Below are 15,272 nucleotides of genomic sequence, written 5' to 3'. Positions count from 1 at the left end.
TCTTTGTAATTGTGGAGGGCGTTTTTTTAAATTTTTAATTTATTTTTATAAAAGGTAGCAAAAAGTAAGACATAGAAACAATTTTTTTTTTTTTTTTTTTTTACCTGCAGATCACCTGAAGTCCAAAAAGCATTACTATCATGTAAGGAAGAAGAGGAAGTCCGATCCAGGAAGTGACCCGCCCCAGGGCACCGCTGCACAAGCTGCTGATGAAGAACTGGACGGCACTGAAACCCCTCAGGCTTCTTCCAAAGAATCGAGGACTGAGCAGAAGTACCTGGATACGATGAAAGCTCTCTGATCGACGTCTGTCTCAACTCGGGCTTCCAGATCCTCTGAGCTCTTCTGACTCGCACATTTTGCATCATGTCGCCATTTTTCATAATTCTACATGATCTTGTTCATGCGCACAGAACAGATCTTTAAAAAAAATTTGGTTTGGTTTCACGTTTCTTTTTTATATTTTGAATAAGAACTGTTTATTTCTATGTTTTTTGAAGAAAAGGCCTCATTTGAATTGCTAAAATTTTTATTTATTTTGCTATTGCTGCAGTCGGTTTCCCGATAAGCTACATTTCAGGCTTTAACTTTAATAAACTAAAGTTATATTATGAGGTGAAAGCTGTAGAGAAGTTAAAGTATGCTACCAACAGCACTGAGCACACTTCTGCTAATGTGCTAATAGTTTATTTAATTCTTTGTTTAGCGCATTAGCATTTTTGCTAGCTTTGAAAACGCTTATCGTGCTTAGCTTCTCCTGAAATAATTTTGCTTGATAAATTCTAAATCGCTAATATTTTGGGAGTTTTATATAAATAAAATTCAACTTCTGTTGGAAATTTTGGTTAGCAACCGTAAACAATTCTTTAAGTAGCTAGCCGATTATCTTCGTCCTCTGATTTGAAGTGGGTGAAGACAGTTTATGCTAATCCACTCCAGAGGTTTAGCATTAGCCTACGCTAAATACTGCGTCGGTGTAGCACTTTAGCCTTAGCGGAGATCATTTTTAGGATTTGTGCCTTAGGGCTAGCGCAGCTAACTTTTTAGCTAGCTAACCACTTCCTACCAAGATGCGAGGAGCAGCAATCAGAAAAAAAGTTCTTGGTAACTCTAGGAGTTGTAAGATAAATATGTTGGCAGGAATCATGTCAGTTCTACATGACAAATAATATCTATCTTGATAATAAAAAAAAAAGTGGGAATAACAAAGCTATTGTTGGACAAAAACCATGCAGGACACATGGCAAGAAGAAGGTGCTGGAAAAGATCAAAATTGATCTTTTTCACCTGCATATGTGACAGAAAACAAACACTGCTAAAAACACCACACCCTCTGTCAAATTTGGTGGTGGCAGGATCATGCTGTGGGTATTATTTATGTATTTTTAATGTATAAAGGCAACTTTTTTTCCACTTCACAGTTTTGCACTTCTTTGTGTTGCTCTGTCAAATTCAACCAGAATCAGAATACAATGCTGTGGTTTAAAAATCGTTATGAAGACTTTTCTAAGGCTCTGAGAATTTCCAAGTTTTCCACCTGACTCCACCAGCGGTGTTGCCTTTCCGTCATTTGATCTCCCGGTGATGAGCTCGAACACTAAAAGGTATTGTCCTTTGTTTGCCTGTTGCCAGCTTATTCTGTTGGACCTTTTTTCTTCTTCTTTTTGTGTGTGTGTTTTAATGACTGGCTTGGCTTCAGGCTTTTTTTTATTTTCCTGTCTGTTTATCCAGCAGCCAGTTGAAGCCTTTTCAAACCAAGGTGTGTCTGCCTGTCGGCGAGGCGCTAACACAACATCTTGGCGTTGCTCCAAAACGCCTTTTTTGGTGGTTCCCTCTCCATCTGCTGCTCTGCCACTTTTTCGAACTGTCAATATTAAAACACTTGTTTTGTTTGGTTAGGTTTGGTTCACATGCTCCTGCGGTTTGACCTCATCTCCACGGCTAAAAATAACGTTTCAGCCGCATAATAGGTGGAAGTGTGTCCCACTTTCTCTCCTTCCAAACTGGGTCAAGCTTACTGGGAGCTCACTATACAGTATGGGAGCAGAGGTCAGAATGCAACTGGTGTCTGGTTTTCATAACCCGCTCTATGTTTGGATCATCTGTTTTTCCTCCCTGTGCGTTTTGTGAGGTAAAACTCCTTCGCTTCTTTAGTTTCCCATGTTTCCACCCCGTTATTACCAATGGAGAAACAATGAAATATTTCAGTTTGAATGAAGAGAACAGTTCATGTTATTTATTTATTTCTTTTACTCTGTGCTCTTATCTGGCGTTCCTCCAGGCGCTGCTGGAGGTGCTCCACTGATTCAGAGAGGCGAGGAGCCGTTGAACTTTGCACACAGGTTCACAAAAGTGCAGATGTACCACGACCTCCGCGGTCACGAGGCTAATTGGTGGCTGTGCTCGCTGTGACGCGGTGGATTGTCTACACACACACACAGGGGGGCTCAACTCCTAGCAAATCCTAAGACATTCTCTGCAGATTTTTCAGTGTTTCCATGCAGGTCTCACCTGTGTGTGTGTGTGTGTGTGTTCATGTGTGTATTTACCTGCACTCACAGCACAACCGCTCGCCCTCTTTCCGCTCGGTTTTTCCATCCTCGGCTCGTCCAGCTGAACCGAGGCCGTAAATGTAAATGTTGTGGGGCCGTTCCTGCGCCTGAGGCCCCGCGCAGGGGAGCCGCGGCCCGGCTTGTGTAACATGTCCTCTGACCTTTGTGCTGTCGAAACCAGATATTTACATACAGAGTTTAAAAAGACACAGTGTAGCTGTATTTGAATCGGATGTCTTAACCCTCTGACCAGTCCTGTCAAGATGACAAATTGTGTTGGACGATAAACTGAAGTTATCGCGATAAACGACATCGTTGTTTTGAGACCATTTTCAAGTAATGTAATGGTAAAGGAAAAACAATACAAAAACACATTCTTAAAGATCGATAAACTTCAAATTCTAATGAGCATTTAGCCCTTGAACTGGAGGACAATTTAAATATCTAAAGTAAGTAAACAAAACAACAAATAAAGAAGACCCTGTCCTTCTAAAAAGGGTCTATTTAAGACCAAAGCATCAGGCTGAAGATTTTTCTCATTAAAAGAGTGAAGAGAAACAATATATCATGCAAACAGAAATGATCGAGTTTGTTTTAATTGATCGTGCGATTAACTGATTTATTGCTTTCTGTGACAAGACCTACTTGTAAGCTGATGTGTTGGACCCCTTTTCGCTTTTTGTTATAAATAACTAAACAAAACAAAAGTTTGTGGTAAAGCTGAGGTGTTTGTCCTGATGCTGTGGAACGCTAGCAATTCCACACCTTTGATCCCAATAAGCGCTAAATATTCAGAACCAGTTCTGTCAAAACCACCAGACGTTCCTTAAAGAAACGACACGACCTTAACGTCCCTCAGAATTTCTTTCATGTCCTCTGGGTTAGACCTATGTAACGCACATTTTTCAATATACTACATTGAAAGATGAAAAACAGTGTGTCAATTGCTTGGGTGTGGTTGGAATAGGCCACAAGGACGGAAGTTCATTTGGGGAACACAATAACCCAACAGCACGGCACCAATTGGCATGTAGGGTGGAAGGAAGCACCGATCCACTTTTTTCGCTTTCAATACCGATATCTGAGGGTTAGCATCAACCGATACTGAGCCGATGTAGAAAAACAATTGACTTAAAATGTTTCTTTTTTTGAAACACAGACATATATGTACTGAATTATGAATTTATTTGATAACTCTGCACCAGAACACCACACGTAGATACATCAACATCACAAGCTAGGTCAAACATGTGAAAACAACTTTCATTTATTCACTCAGTGCAATTAGAAGTACATCAGCCATTGTAGAATAAACTGAAATGGACAAAAACAATAGGCTGACTACCTTGATCAAAGATGTAAAAATAAACTGCAATAAACCTTTCAAAGGGTTTAGAAGGTGCAATTAGGAACTCTAAACATAATGTAAAATTTTCTTTTTTAAATTCAGTTTTGTACAGTTCTTTCATATGAATCATCAAAAATGTTCAAAACCGATGAGACTTTGTTTTCCAAACTGAGTGTCCAAACGTCTGACTGGACCTAATAAACCGGTCTATTTAAAAGAAATCTATTGTTTTTCTTCATCTCTTCAAATCCAAATGACCTTACCTTTGTGTCTCAAAAGTGAAAATGAAAAGCAAAAAAAAGATTTTGTTTTTTCCTCAGATGTGAATGGAAAACAGTCACTTGTGACCTTATTTAACCCTTTAACCCAGTGACTGTTTTCCCCCCAAGGTGATCGGTCCTCGTTTCTCCTTGTGTGTAGGATTTCTGATTCGTCCTTGTTCCACATGAAGAAGTGAATAGTCAGGCAGGATTCTTATGGTCAAAGTGTCTGTACAGTCTTTTAACTTTTTCTCCTTGAATGTAAATCTATATTTTTTTTCTGGCTACGTGTAGCTGTATAATTTCGGAATGTTGCGTTTCATGGAACATTTCGCTTTTCGTCTTGCTAAGTTTTCACCACTTTTACACCGAAGGAGTTTTAAAAAAAAAAAAACGACGTGTTGTTCTCCTCTGCAACTCGCGGCTCCGGCGTAGTAGTGTGTCATCCAGTGACTCTGCGTCTGAGTAATTTAAAGTCCACTTAATCCTAATCTCTAATCCCATTTGACTAAACATTCCCTGCCATCTGGTCCTGGCTAGACAAAAAAAAAAAAAAAACCTCCTCACGCACCTAACACAGGCAGCTAATCAGACTGAGGTGCAGCTGTAGCCAAAAATTTTGTGGAAAACTCTGATGGCGTGTAATGTGTTTACAGATGAAGGCTAAAATGTTTGTGAATGGCAAAACACTAGACGCCCACATGCTCCTGTAATCTGTGTGTGTGGAACGTGAAGGACCTGGCTGAGAATGTTTTGGGAGCTACAAAACATTTTAAGAATCTAAAGGTCGGGTGTCGCCCTGACAACAGAGCTCATTTCGATCTTTGACCTGATTTTTTTTTTTTTTTTTAACGTTTATTTTATTATCTTTAAAGCTCCTCGGGTGTTTACACGCCGACTTCCCGCGGGTCAGTCGGGGTCAGCATTTTGCCGCCTGTAGACGAAGATGGCTCCGAAGTTGCGCAACCCGAGAGAGAAACATAACACTGTCAGGTGTGACTCAGACTCTTGAAATCCTTTGTTCCTGCAGTATTATTGTGCTGTGTGTGTATACTTGTATGTAGCCTATAGTGTCGGGTAAGGTGGTTCAGGAAGTGATGGCAAACCAACAAAACGAATGGCGGCGTGGCATCTTGGAAGTTTTTTTTAAAATGATTTTTCAAACATGACTAGGCAAAATAAGGGTGAGACACACACAGGAATCCAGCACAGACAAGGACACATGACTCGAACTGAAATACTACAGGAAACACGTGAGGGGAATAACCAATCAGGAGACACAAGTGAGAAACATAAGCTAAATAAACAGAGGAGACTGAGCTGGAGAACCAATGACCTGGATCCATCCATAGACGAGAAATAAAACCTGACATCCGGCAGAAAACTAAACATATGAAGCAAAAAAAAAAAACCCACAACACACTGACATCGTGACATAGAGGTCCATTATAACCATTTTCACCAACAAACGGGTCTTTTGTGGAACATGAGAATATTTTCCTGATCTTCTCGTTTTTCCAAGTAGATTGCATTCTAAAAAATTCTGGATTTTTTTTTTTACTATGCAGTAAAAAAATGCTGGGTTATTTTCAGAACCCATTGGTTGGGTAGAAGCTGTTGGGTTAGTTTGACTAAATATTGGGTCAAAAATCATAACTCAAGAGTTGGGTCAGAAATTTACCGGATCTCTACAGGTTGAATAATTCTGTTGGGTCAGGGGTTGGGTAGATGTTTTACCCTATCGGTTGGGTTGAAGACAAAACTTAGAAGAAGCCATTCAACCAGACCGAACGCTGCATATCGGAGTTCTCCTCAACTTCGAAACAAAATATGGTAAGTATAAAGAAGATACAGTTTCAATGTGAATAGGATTTTATTAATAAATAGAATTTATTTAGATTCATATTTGTTCGTAACTTTACAGTCAAGTTTTTAAATATCGATTTAGTTTTAAAAGAAAAGATGGTTGACGAGTTGTCTCCTGATTTTCGCGGACTTAGTTCGCTAGCGGTGAGAAATATGCGCGCGCATCCTGAACGAGCTGAAGCGACGTATTCGAACACCAGCAGTAATGGCGGAGGAGAGCGAGGCAGAATAATTCCGTTAATGCAATCAAACTTGGACATGTAGATGTTATTCATGCTGTAACTGCAACAGACTGAAGGGAAATATTTGAGTGTTTTTTTGTGTGTGTGTGTGTGTGTGTGTGTGTGTGTGTGTGTGTGTGTGTGTGTGTGTGTGTGTGTGTGTGTGGTGGTGTTGTCAGTAGCTATGGCAACGAGTCTGCGCTTAGCTGCACTGATACAGAGAGCTAGAAAGAAGTGGTTTTGAGTTGTACTTTAACGGTTTTTTCCTTTGCTGTGGAGCACAGCATGAAATTAATAACATCAGTGGTGGAGAAAGTACTCAAAAAATGTACTTAAGTAAAAGTTCAAATACACAGACAAAAATGTACTTAAGTAAAAGTCAAAGTACCACATTAACATTTTACTTAAGTAAAAGTAAAAAAGTACTGGCTTTTAAAAATACTTAAGTATTAAAAGTAAAAGTACTTGCTGAATGCATTACCTAATCGCTAATATCATTAAGTGTACCGATCGTATTTAATTTTAATACATCAGAAATGTGCCATTTTAATGAACAATGCCACAGATAAAGCATGTTTTTATTGTGTTTACTCTGTAACATAGTTTAGACTTAGATATGTGATTCTATGCATCATAATTTCAGGGATGGAAACATCTCGTCTCCTGTCCTAACATAACATGAACTTCACTTTTTTTGCCACACATTTATTTTGAAAGAAATCCAACTGGCAGAGGAGGACATGGAACCAAGGAGCCACGTAGCAGAGTTGTAGTCTGGACCACTGAACCCAAGACCAAATCAAAACCAGCACCCCGTGCTACATGACAATAAAATTTAGTGCACCTATCAAAATTGCTTCTCAAATTGATCTGAAAGATTCACTTTCCCATAAAAACACCTAGATATTAAATACTTGGAGCTGAAATAAATTTAACCAGTGACAATTCAAACTCTTCTTCATTCTGTTTTGCTTTCATCTCTGTGCCACAATACAGAGGTCTCCTGCCATCCCTAAAAAAATAACACCCTGGGCGGTTGCCCATATTGCCAATGTCAGAAATAATAATTGTCTGCACCATTAAACATGGCAATTAACAACGCTCAACTATGAACACTGTCCAAGGCCCAATAAGCAAGAAGTAACCAAGCAGGAGGAGCAGCGTGACTGTTCTCATCCTCCCTCCTGCTGCAATGTCTGCCTCCATGACAGGTGACGAAAACAAAGAGCAATGAGCATGCTCTGCGTTCCTACGTTCTTGTTTTATTTATTTGTCAATTACATATAAAGATATTTTAATGAAATAAAATAGCTACTGCAGTCTACGCAGAGCATTACAAGAACAAAGAACGACTCTCAGTGAGGCTTCAGTACTATACGACTTAGTCAAGATCCGTCCAGAAGAATCGGATCGTCCATGAATGTCATATTACACTTTGGTCACAGCGTTGTCCCATATATGCGACACCTCAGTCAACACCTCCACACAGTAATTCAGTGCATGAGTGACAACTTTTTTTCATCGCAGATCCAACATGTGTTTCAGTCAATACAGCTAGCTTTGCTAGCATCACGTCCACGGAGCTTACCTTTCTTTAAGCTTTCCTTCCAAGTGATGCTAAAAATTGGACAAAGTCCCCACCGTCTGTGAAAGCGAAGCGCTGCTGATTTTACATGTCGCCATATCTTATGATTTATGCGGCGCTTCCGTACTATTATATTACTGACGCTCAGAGGAAACCACTGCGCATGTCTTGGAGCTCCGCGTGCGAGTAAAGGTGGAGCCGATGGGTGACAACAGACACTAAGTCAAGTTATTGCTTGGATTTTACGGCGCCACCTTAAAGTCCCTGAACTTCACATTTTAACGGAAAAAAAAAGAGCAACGCGACTTGGATGTAACGAGTAACGCGACAGTTTTGTAGAAATGTAGTGAAGTAAGTACAGATACTTACTGTAAAATGTAGAGGAGTAAAAGTAGAAAGTATCCATTATTAAATCTACTTAAGTAAAGTACAGATACACGAAAATTGTACTTAAGTACAGTACACTTCCCACCACTGAATAACATCTACATGTCCAAGTTTGATTGTGTTAAAATTGAATTATTCTACCGCGGCAGCCAGCGTACAGAAGTGCATTGCTATCACGCAGGAAAAAAAAAATTCGAGCGCCATCACGTCATAACGTCATACAACGTGGTAGCATCTTGTTAAAACGTGATACATTAAAACCTGATGGTATCTTGTTAAAACGTGAGGAGTTGTTAACTCCACATGGCATATATATAGCCTACATTATTTACTTATTTACATTAATGTCACTTAATTATTTTGCTTTTGCAAAGACAACTTACTTTTTTGTGTTCATTTAACTCAAAGCCTACAAATCTTTAACCTAAAGGAACTTTTCACTTTGACTTTACTTAAAACTATTGAGTTCAGTGCCAGTTTCGTATCCTATGTCTGTCTGACCAACTCAATTTATTATGATCATCCAACTCAATTTGCTAAGTTTTTAGAACTTAATTCATAAGGGGGTTTAACATGACAAATTTGAGTCACTCTTACTCAAATCATTTATTTTCTTCTAATAAACATTTAAAATCTCTTTGACTTAATTCTATAGAAAGTCAACTCAAACTTTTAAGTAGTTCCAAACTAAATTTTAATACTCTTTACAGTGTCATCTAAATACACAAATCTTTTCCTTAAATGACCTTTTTACTTTGATTTTACTTGAAATAATTAAGTTCAATACCATATTTGTATCCCTCGTCTGACACCATGACTCAAGCTGACCAGGGACAGATTCCCTGGTGAGTGACCGTGGCTCTGTGGGTAGAGTCGTCGTCTTGTGATTGGAAGGCTGTCGGTTCGATTCCAGCTTCCTCCTGCCACATGTCTATCTGCCCCTGGGCGCCTAACCCCAAGCTGCCTACCGATGCGCATTAAATGAATGTGACTCTAGTGTAAAGTGCTTTCAGTGGTCAAAATGACTGGAAAAGCGCTATATAAGTTTATTTACCATTTTTGAAGTAAACTAAATGATTTGAGTAAGACTGACTTAAATCTGTTATCTTAAACATACTTAATAAATTTGTTAAAAATAAATTAACAAATTGAGTTGGATGATTATAATATATTGAATTGGTTAAACTTAATAAATTCAGTTGGATAAACTTAATTGATTGTAACCTACAGAAGCAATTCAATTAAGTTGGTTCAACTATTTCCTTTTTAGAGTGTATATATGCCCCATGTCAGATACTGGACCGGGGACAATAAAAGGCCACCCCAAAATATGAAATTTTGTCACAAGTCATAATGCCTCAGATGTCGCAGGTTATGCGGGAGCATGCCATTGGCATGTTGAATGCAGGAATGTCCACCAGAGCAGTAGCTGCACGGCACATTGTCCATTTTTGGACCACTGGCGAGTTCAGAGTAGGTTTTTTCCCTCTTGCTCTCGGTGAAGGCGGACGCGTTTTTTCTCTGCTCCGTCCCCGACCATGCTTGCCATGCTTGCTCTGTTTTTGTCCTGTCTTTTTCTATATTTTTGGAGCCTTTCACATCCTCCAAATCTAGTAATTATGGATCTGGTCAACCGGTCTCTCAATGCAAATGATCAAATTTTCTCAACGAGAAGACTGGGCACCAGGCCCGGCGGCATGGGCGGGCATTGGAGGACATTGATCCATCCACAGAGTCAGCCCTGCTATCCCTGGACTGGAAGTTGTTTGTTTTTTGCCTTAGAATGACCAACTCTCTGTTATTCCTATATCAATTTGACACAGTAGGGGTTTCCGCAGGCCCGTGCAGAGACCACTAAAGGGGCAGGTGCTCAACAACAAAAAAAGGGCACATCTGACCACATTCTAGGACAGAATATTAACAAAGCCACTCAGCTTTTAGAGTTTAATAAACTACGATAAATTACAAAAATGTGACATATACAATCGAACATCTCCATATAGAGTATAACACTATGCCTATGTAAGATATTTTATTAGTAATTTCTTTCTGCAGGTCTATTTTGTTACAGGAAAGTATTGCAATATTCAAACCCGCAATTTAGCAAGATATGTAAATCAGAGCTGGACCACCAGACATATTTTGTCTTTACAGAATTACACTATTAAAAATATAAACAAGGGCACAATGCAACCTTTTAGTGACTGTAATCTATAAAACAAAGATCTGCCTGTTTGCTGCAGTGGAGATGAAGACGGTCCATTCAGGAAAGCAGAGCTGCATCAAACTTTAATGTGGAACTGCAGAAAAAAGAAAAAAACAAAAGCAAAAGTTGAATTGTTAATGCATGTCACCATGAGAAAAGCCTACTGAGTTTTACTTAAAAAAACTTTTTTAACATTTAAATCACACATTTTGGACTCATGAAGTTAACTTTTTTTGCAAAACAAACTTATTTGCGCTTGTCAGAAATATTTTCTTGCTATTCCAAGTTTGTTTGTGACTCAAAGTTTTGCTTGTGATTCTCACATGATATCGTGGGTAGGGCCCAAAATCACAACAAAAGATTACTGATGTGTGCAAATAAAAGTTTATGTTTGGTAAAAAATGAGTTATTTAATTAAAAAAAGTATTTTAAACAAAACTTTTTTTTAAAGAAATCCTTACAATTCCAAAAGTTTTTATTACAATTGTATTTTACTTAACTGAGTTATTTTTTTTCTCCATTGAATAATTGGGAAACAAATTTAACTTCAGACTCTGTGAACCAGACCCTAAACTTAAAGTCTGGATTGATTTTTTCCCCTTCATTAATGACACTTTTATTACATTCATTATATCTATCATGGTACTTCAGGGTGAGTTATTTATAATTCTTAATGAATATCCTTGTTGGACAATTATTTAATTGTTATTCTCCTTCAAGATACATTTACCTAACGCCTGAATAAATGAAATGTACATTATGCAGCAAAGGAAGTTAGAAGATCGGACATATATCCATTATGGAGATGATCGGTTTTGGACGGGCGATGTGGCCCTATTGCATAATAAATACTAAAGAATGACTGATATCATTAAAGATACAGGGGAGAAGCTTTTTAGTTATCTAGCTTTGCTAGCAAAGTCGTTAGCTAGCAGCTAGCTAATAGCACAACAACAACAGCCTAATGTCTGTTTGATAGAAATACTGAATCGATGGATAAGATCAGTTTCTCCTCACCTGGCTGTCTCCTCCCGCTCAGTAGTTCTTCAGAGAAAGGCAGACGCAGAGGCCTGTCAGTGTCTGTTGTATTTCATTACCTCTCTGTTTAAACCGCGACTCCGAGCTGAAGCAGGAACGATACTTCAGTATTTTCCATCATCTGACAAGTAGCAAGTCTACTCCACTTTATTCACCAAAAACGTTTTTTTTTTAATTATTCACCAAAAACTGTTCTGTAATCTGGAACGTTCGCTACGTTGAGCTCCAGTTAGCCGCCTCATCTCACTGCGCGAGGCAACTGCGTCATGCGTCACGGGCAAAAGGTCAAAGGTAACAAGGTGACCAGAGGGCTTATTATGTTGTACAAAAAAGAAACAAAAAAGCAAAGAATTTTAGCACATGTTTTTATGTGTCAGAAGAGGACTTGGGAAATAATAACACACACACAAAAAAAATTTTGACCAAAAGGGCACTTGGGGGCAAGGAGCAAAAGAGGCAGGTGCTCAAGCCCCCCCAGCTCCCCCCTCTGCACGTGCCTGGGCTTCCGCGTTTCCCATATCTATGTCCTCTGTCACTTTTTCAGCAGTTATTTCTTGCGCGGCCCGGTGCCAATTGGTCCACGGACCGGTACCGGTCCACGGACCGGGGGTTGGGGACCACTGCTTTAGCTCATAGACATGAATACGTAGACGCCTCATGGAGCGGGTCGGCCCGTTGCTGCGATACGTCACAGCATCCACCATATTGAATGACAGGTTATTAAGTGAATGGACCGAACTTCACAAAGCATTTTAAGTTTGTGAATACCTGTCATTGACGCATTCTCTCTCACACACACTAATATATCACTAATATGTTTGGTAATCAATAAAGCACTAAAGTCAGAGTTTCTAACTTTTGATGTGATTATTTAATTGTTTTGAGGGATTTCTGAATAAAGAGCACAATGTTTTTATTTGATAACAATATAAATCTGATAAACTATTTTTATTAACATTGATGAACACACACACACTTTTACAGTGTTTTATTCAAGAACATATTTACATGATTCCATAATTTAATGTACATTTAACATCTCAAGATTTAAAAAAAAAAAAATGAAATTTCCTTTTATTTTTTGACATTTTATTGTAAATACAATAAACTTTGATAAATCAGTCATCAAACATTCGCTGCATATTTTTCCCACCTTTTTGGGGGGAAAAAATACTTTATTACAGTGTGATATATCAACTCTGCTTCAGACAGCTTAGAGTGAAAAAGTCTAACAGAGTAAATTATTTTTAATTCAATACATAAGCTGCCACTAATACTTCAGATTGAGATATTTCAAAATACACAAAACGTAAAAGAATAAAAGTGCAATAAAACACAAATTAATTTATTTATATTATACTGGAAGCACTGGCCACAGGTAGGTTCAGTCTGCTGGTCAAACTGGGAGACATCCCAAGTTCACACAGCACAGGACTTGGGGAGCTCCGATCGCCCTGCTGCCCCATATAAGATGGCGGCGACGTAATGTTGGACTCTGTGCTCAGTGAGGCGTCTACGTATTAATGTCTATGCCCGCCACGACAATTTAGCTAACCTTAATATTTCCTGTGTTTTATCTTGGTCGTTATTGTTAAACTTAATGTTGAGGTGTGTGTGATAGGGCCCTGCGACAGACTGGCGACCTGTCCAGGGTGACCCCGCCCCTCGCCCTGTACGCTAGCTGGAGATGGGCACCAGCAACCCTCCTGACCCCACTGAGGGACAAGGGTGCAAGAAAATGGATGGATGGATGGATGGATGGATGGATGGATGTGTGTGATAGGTGTGTCTATCGGATGGTATCGGTTCAATACGGTACGCACATTTAACGGCCAAATATGGGACGGGTAGCAACCCTATCCAGTGGTAGAATCACCCCTGTTGGTGTTGGTACTGTTCCAATACCCGGTAAACACAGAGACGGTATCACCAACACTGATACTTTCTATAATTTATGTTCAATATGTCTTTGAACTTCTGACCTTTAGGTATTTTTTTGGTTTTTTATTTTTTGATGGTTTCTTCTTTTAATTATTTTTGTTAAAAACCAGGCTAGAATTTAGATAAAGTTTATAAACAAAATATTTTCATGACATGATAAATGGTGGGGGGGAGTAACACAAAACAAATTTATGTCAATATTTTTCTTAAATGAAATGCGAAATATATCAAATTTAACAGCAAATCAAAACAAAATATTTTTGAAGTAGTTCATCTACTACAATACAAAATAAGAAATAAAATCTCATTGGTTCCGATACTACTAACGATTCAATATTCACGATATTTCTGACAGACCCCGCGCGATGAGCGCGCCGCTGCAGCCCGATTGAGCCGGTGGTCTGTAACAATCCGGTGTGATATATGTGTCGGAACCAAGAGCACAGCATCACTAATTCATGTCTGTCTATAGGGATGGAGGTTCAGTGAGTTCATGCAGCTCCTCTCTCTCTCTCTCTCTCTCTCTCTCTCTCTCTCTCTCTCTCTCTCTCATGCTGTCTGGCTCCTGCAGCCACTTTCTGCACATGAAGGTGCAGCAGATGGGAGGGCTGCACCGCGATGTGAAAGGCCCTTTAAGGTGCAGAGTGTGAGTCTCGGCTTCCTGCAGTCGCTCTGCCTCTTTTCCCGGCTTGTTATGTAACGCGGGGGCTGCCCGCTCACTTCTCTCTCTCTCTCTTTCTTGTTCTTGCTACTTTCCAGACCCTCCCAAATCCAGAGCGAGTGACATGCCTTCCTGTGTTTTCCAGCAACCCGCTGAACTCTTTCCCAGGGCGGCAGTTTGGTGGAGTTAGCGCTCAGTCGCGCATTTAATTGTCACGTACAGGAGGCGGGGAGCTTATTTTAGGGAAGAAGAAAAAAAAAAAAAAAAAGCTGTTAAACCCTTTTTGTATGGTGGCTGCAGGGAGAAATAAATTCTGTAGGTTTACACACTCTCTGCCGTTTTCCAGCTTGTAAAACGAACAAACCTAAACACCTGGTGTGTGTTGGCATACGAGTGTGTTTGACCGTGTACGCTCTGCAGTGAACACTGCAGTGAACGCACGGTGTGTGTGTGTGTGTGTGTGTGTGTGTGTGTGTGTGTGTGTGTGTGTGTGTGTGTGTGTGTGTGTGTGTGCCTCTCTCCATTGTCAGGGAGTTGAGCGCCGGAGCCGGCTTTTTTCCCGCCAGTGCAGCGTTTTGTGGGTGGGGTTTTGGACCGGCCTCAGCAGCGGAGCGCCGCCGCTTCCCGCCCGATATGCAGATGAGTTCGGTGTGGGCGGGGACAGGAGCCGCCCCGTAATGCGGCACTTAACGCTGTCGGTGCCTGGCTGCACACAGCGGTAAATATGAATCTGTTAAAAATCCACGGGGCGGCACAGATGCAAATGTTTCCAAAAAAAATTACCAAAGATATATCAGTTTAATAAATAAATACATAATCCTGAGAAGAACAGAAGTTTTGAAGAAACCACAACGATTTGTAGAATTATGTTAAAACGTGTGAAGAAGATGCAAAATTCTATATATATATATATATATATATATATATATATAAAATGTGGTTAATCTTTGTATTTCTTTACTTTATAGCCAAAATTTCCCATGTCAAACATCTTTAATGCTCCTGTCAGTAATCAATAGAAAAATATGTTTTACAGCATTCAGACATTTTTAAGAACGTTTTATTTTTCAGGAGCACAGCGGCAGCTATTTTCACATGATTCTCAGGAACTAACCCTGCAGCATGCGTTCAAATCAACATGAGATTGGACTAAATTTGAACACTTTCCAACACCTCTTGAATCTGCTCAGGCAGTGAAAACCGAGAC

At 39.5% G+C, this 15,272-nt stretch overlaps 1 protein-coding gene across 3 annotated transcripts in view; it reads left to right on the top strand.

Moving 5' to 3' along the window:
• trit1 (tRNA isopentenyltransferase 1) overlaps window positions 1-1,418 on the top strand; it is a 38,558-nt gene extending 37,140 nt beyond the window's left edge. For all 3 annotated transcript variants that reach the window (XM_008421483.3, XM_081612256.1, XM_008421482.3), the window contains one exon: window positions 111-1,418. In XM_008421483.3, the coding sequence (XP_008419705.2) occupies window positions 111-301 (191 nt within the window). In that variant the 3' untranslated portion in view covers window positions 302-1,418. The remainder of the gene's footprint in view (window positions 1-110) is intronic.
• Window positions 1,419-15,272: the final 13,854 nt, after the last annotated feature.

Source organism: Poecilia reticulata, chromosome 11, assembly GCF_904066995.2.
Source record: "Poecilia reticulata chromosome 11, P_reticulata-male-v2, whole genome shotgun sequence".
Lineage (NCBI taxonomy): Eukaryota > Metazoa > Chordata > Actinopteri > Cyprinodontiformes > Poeciliidae > Poecilia > Poecilia reticulata.
Note: the sequence above shows the minus strand (reverse complement) of the source record. Positions and strands in the feature narration are given on the sequence as shown.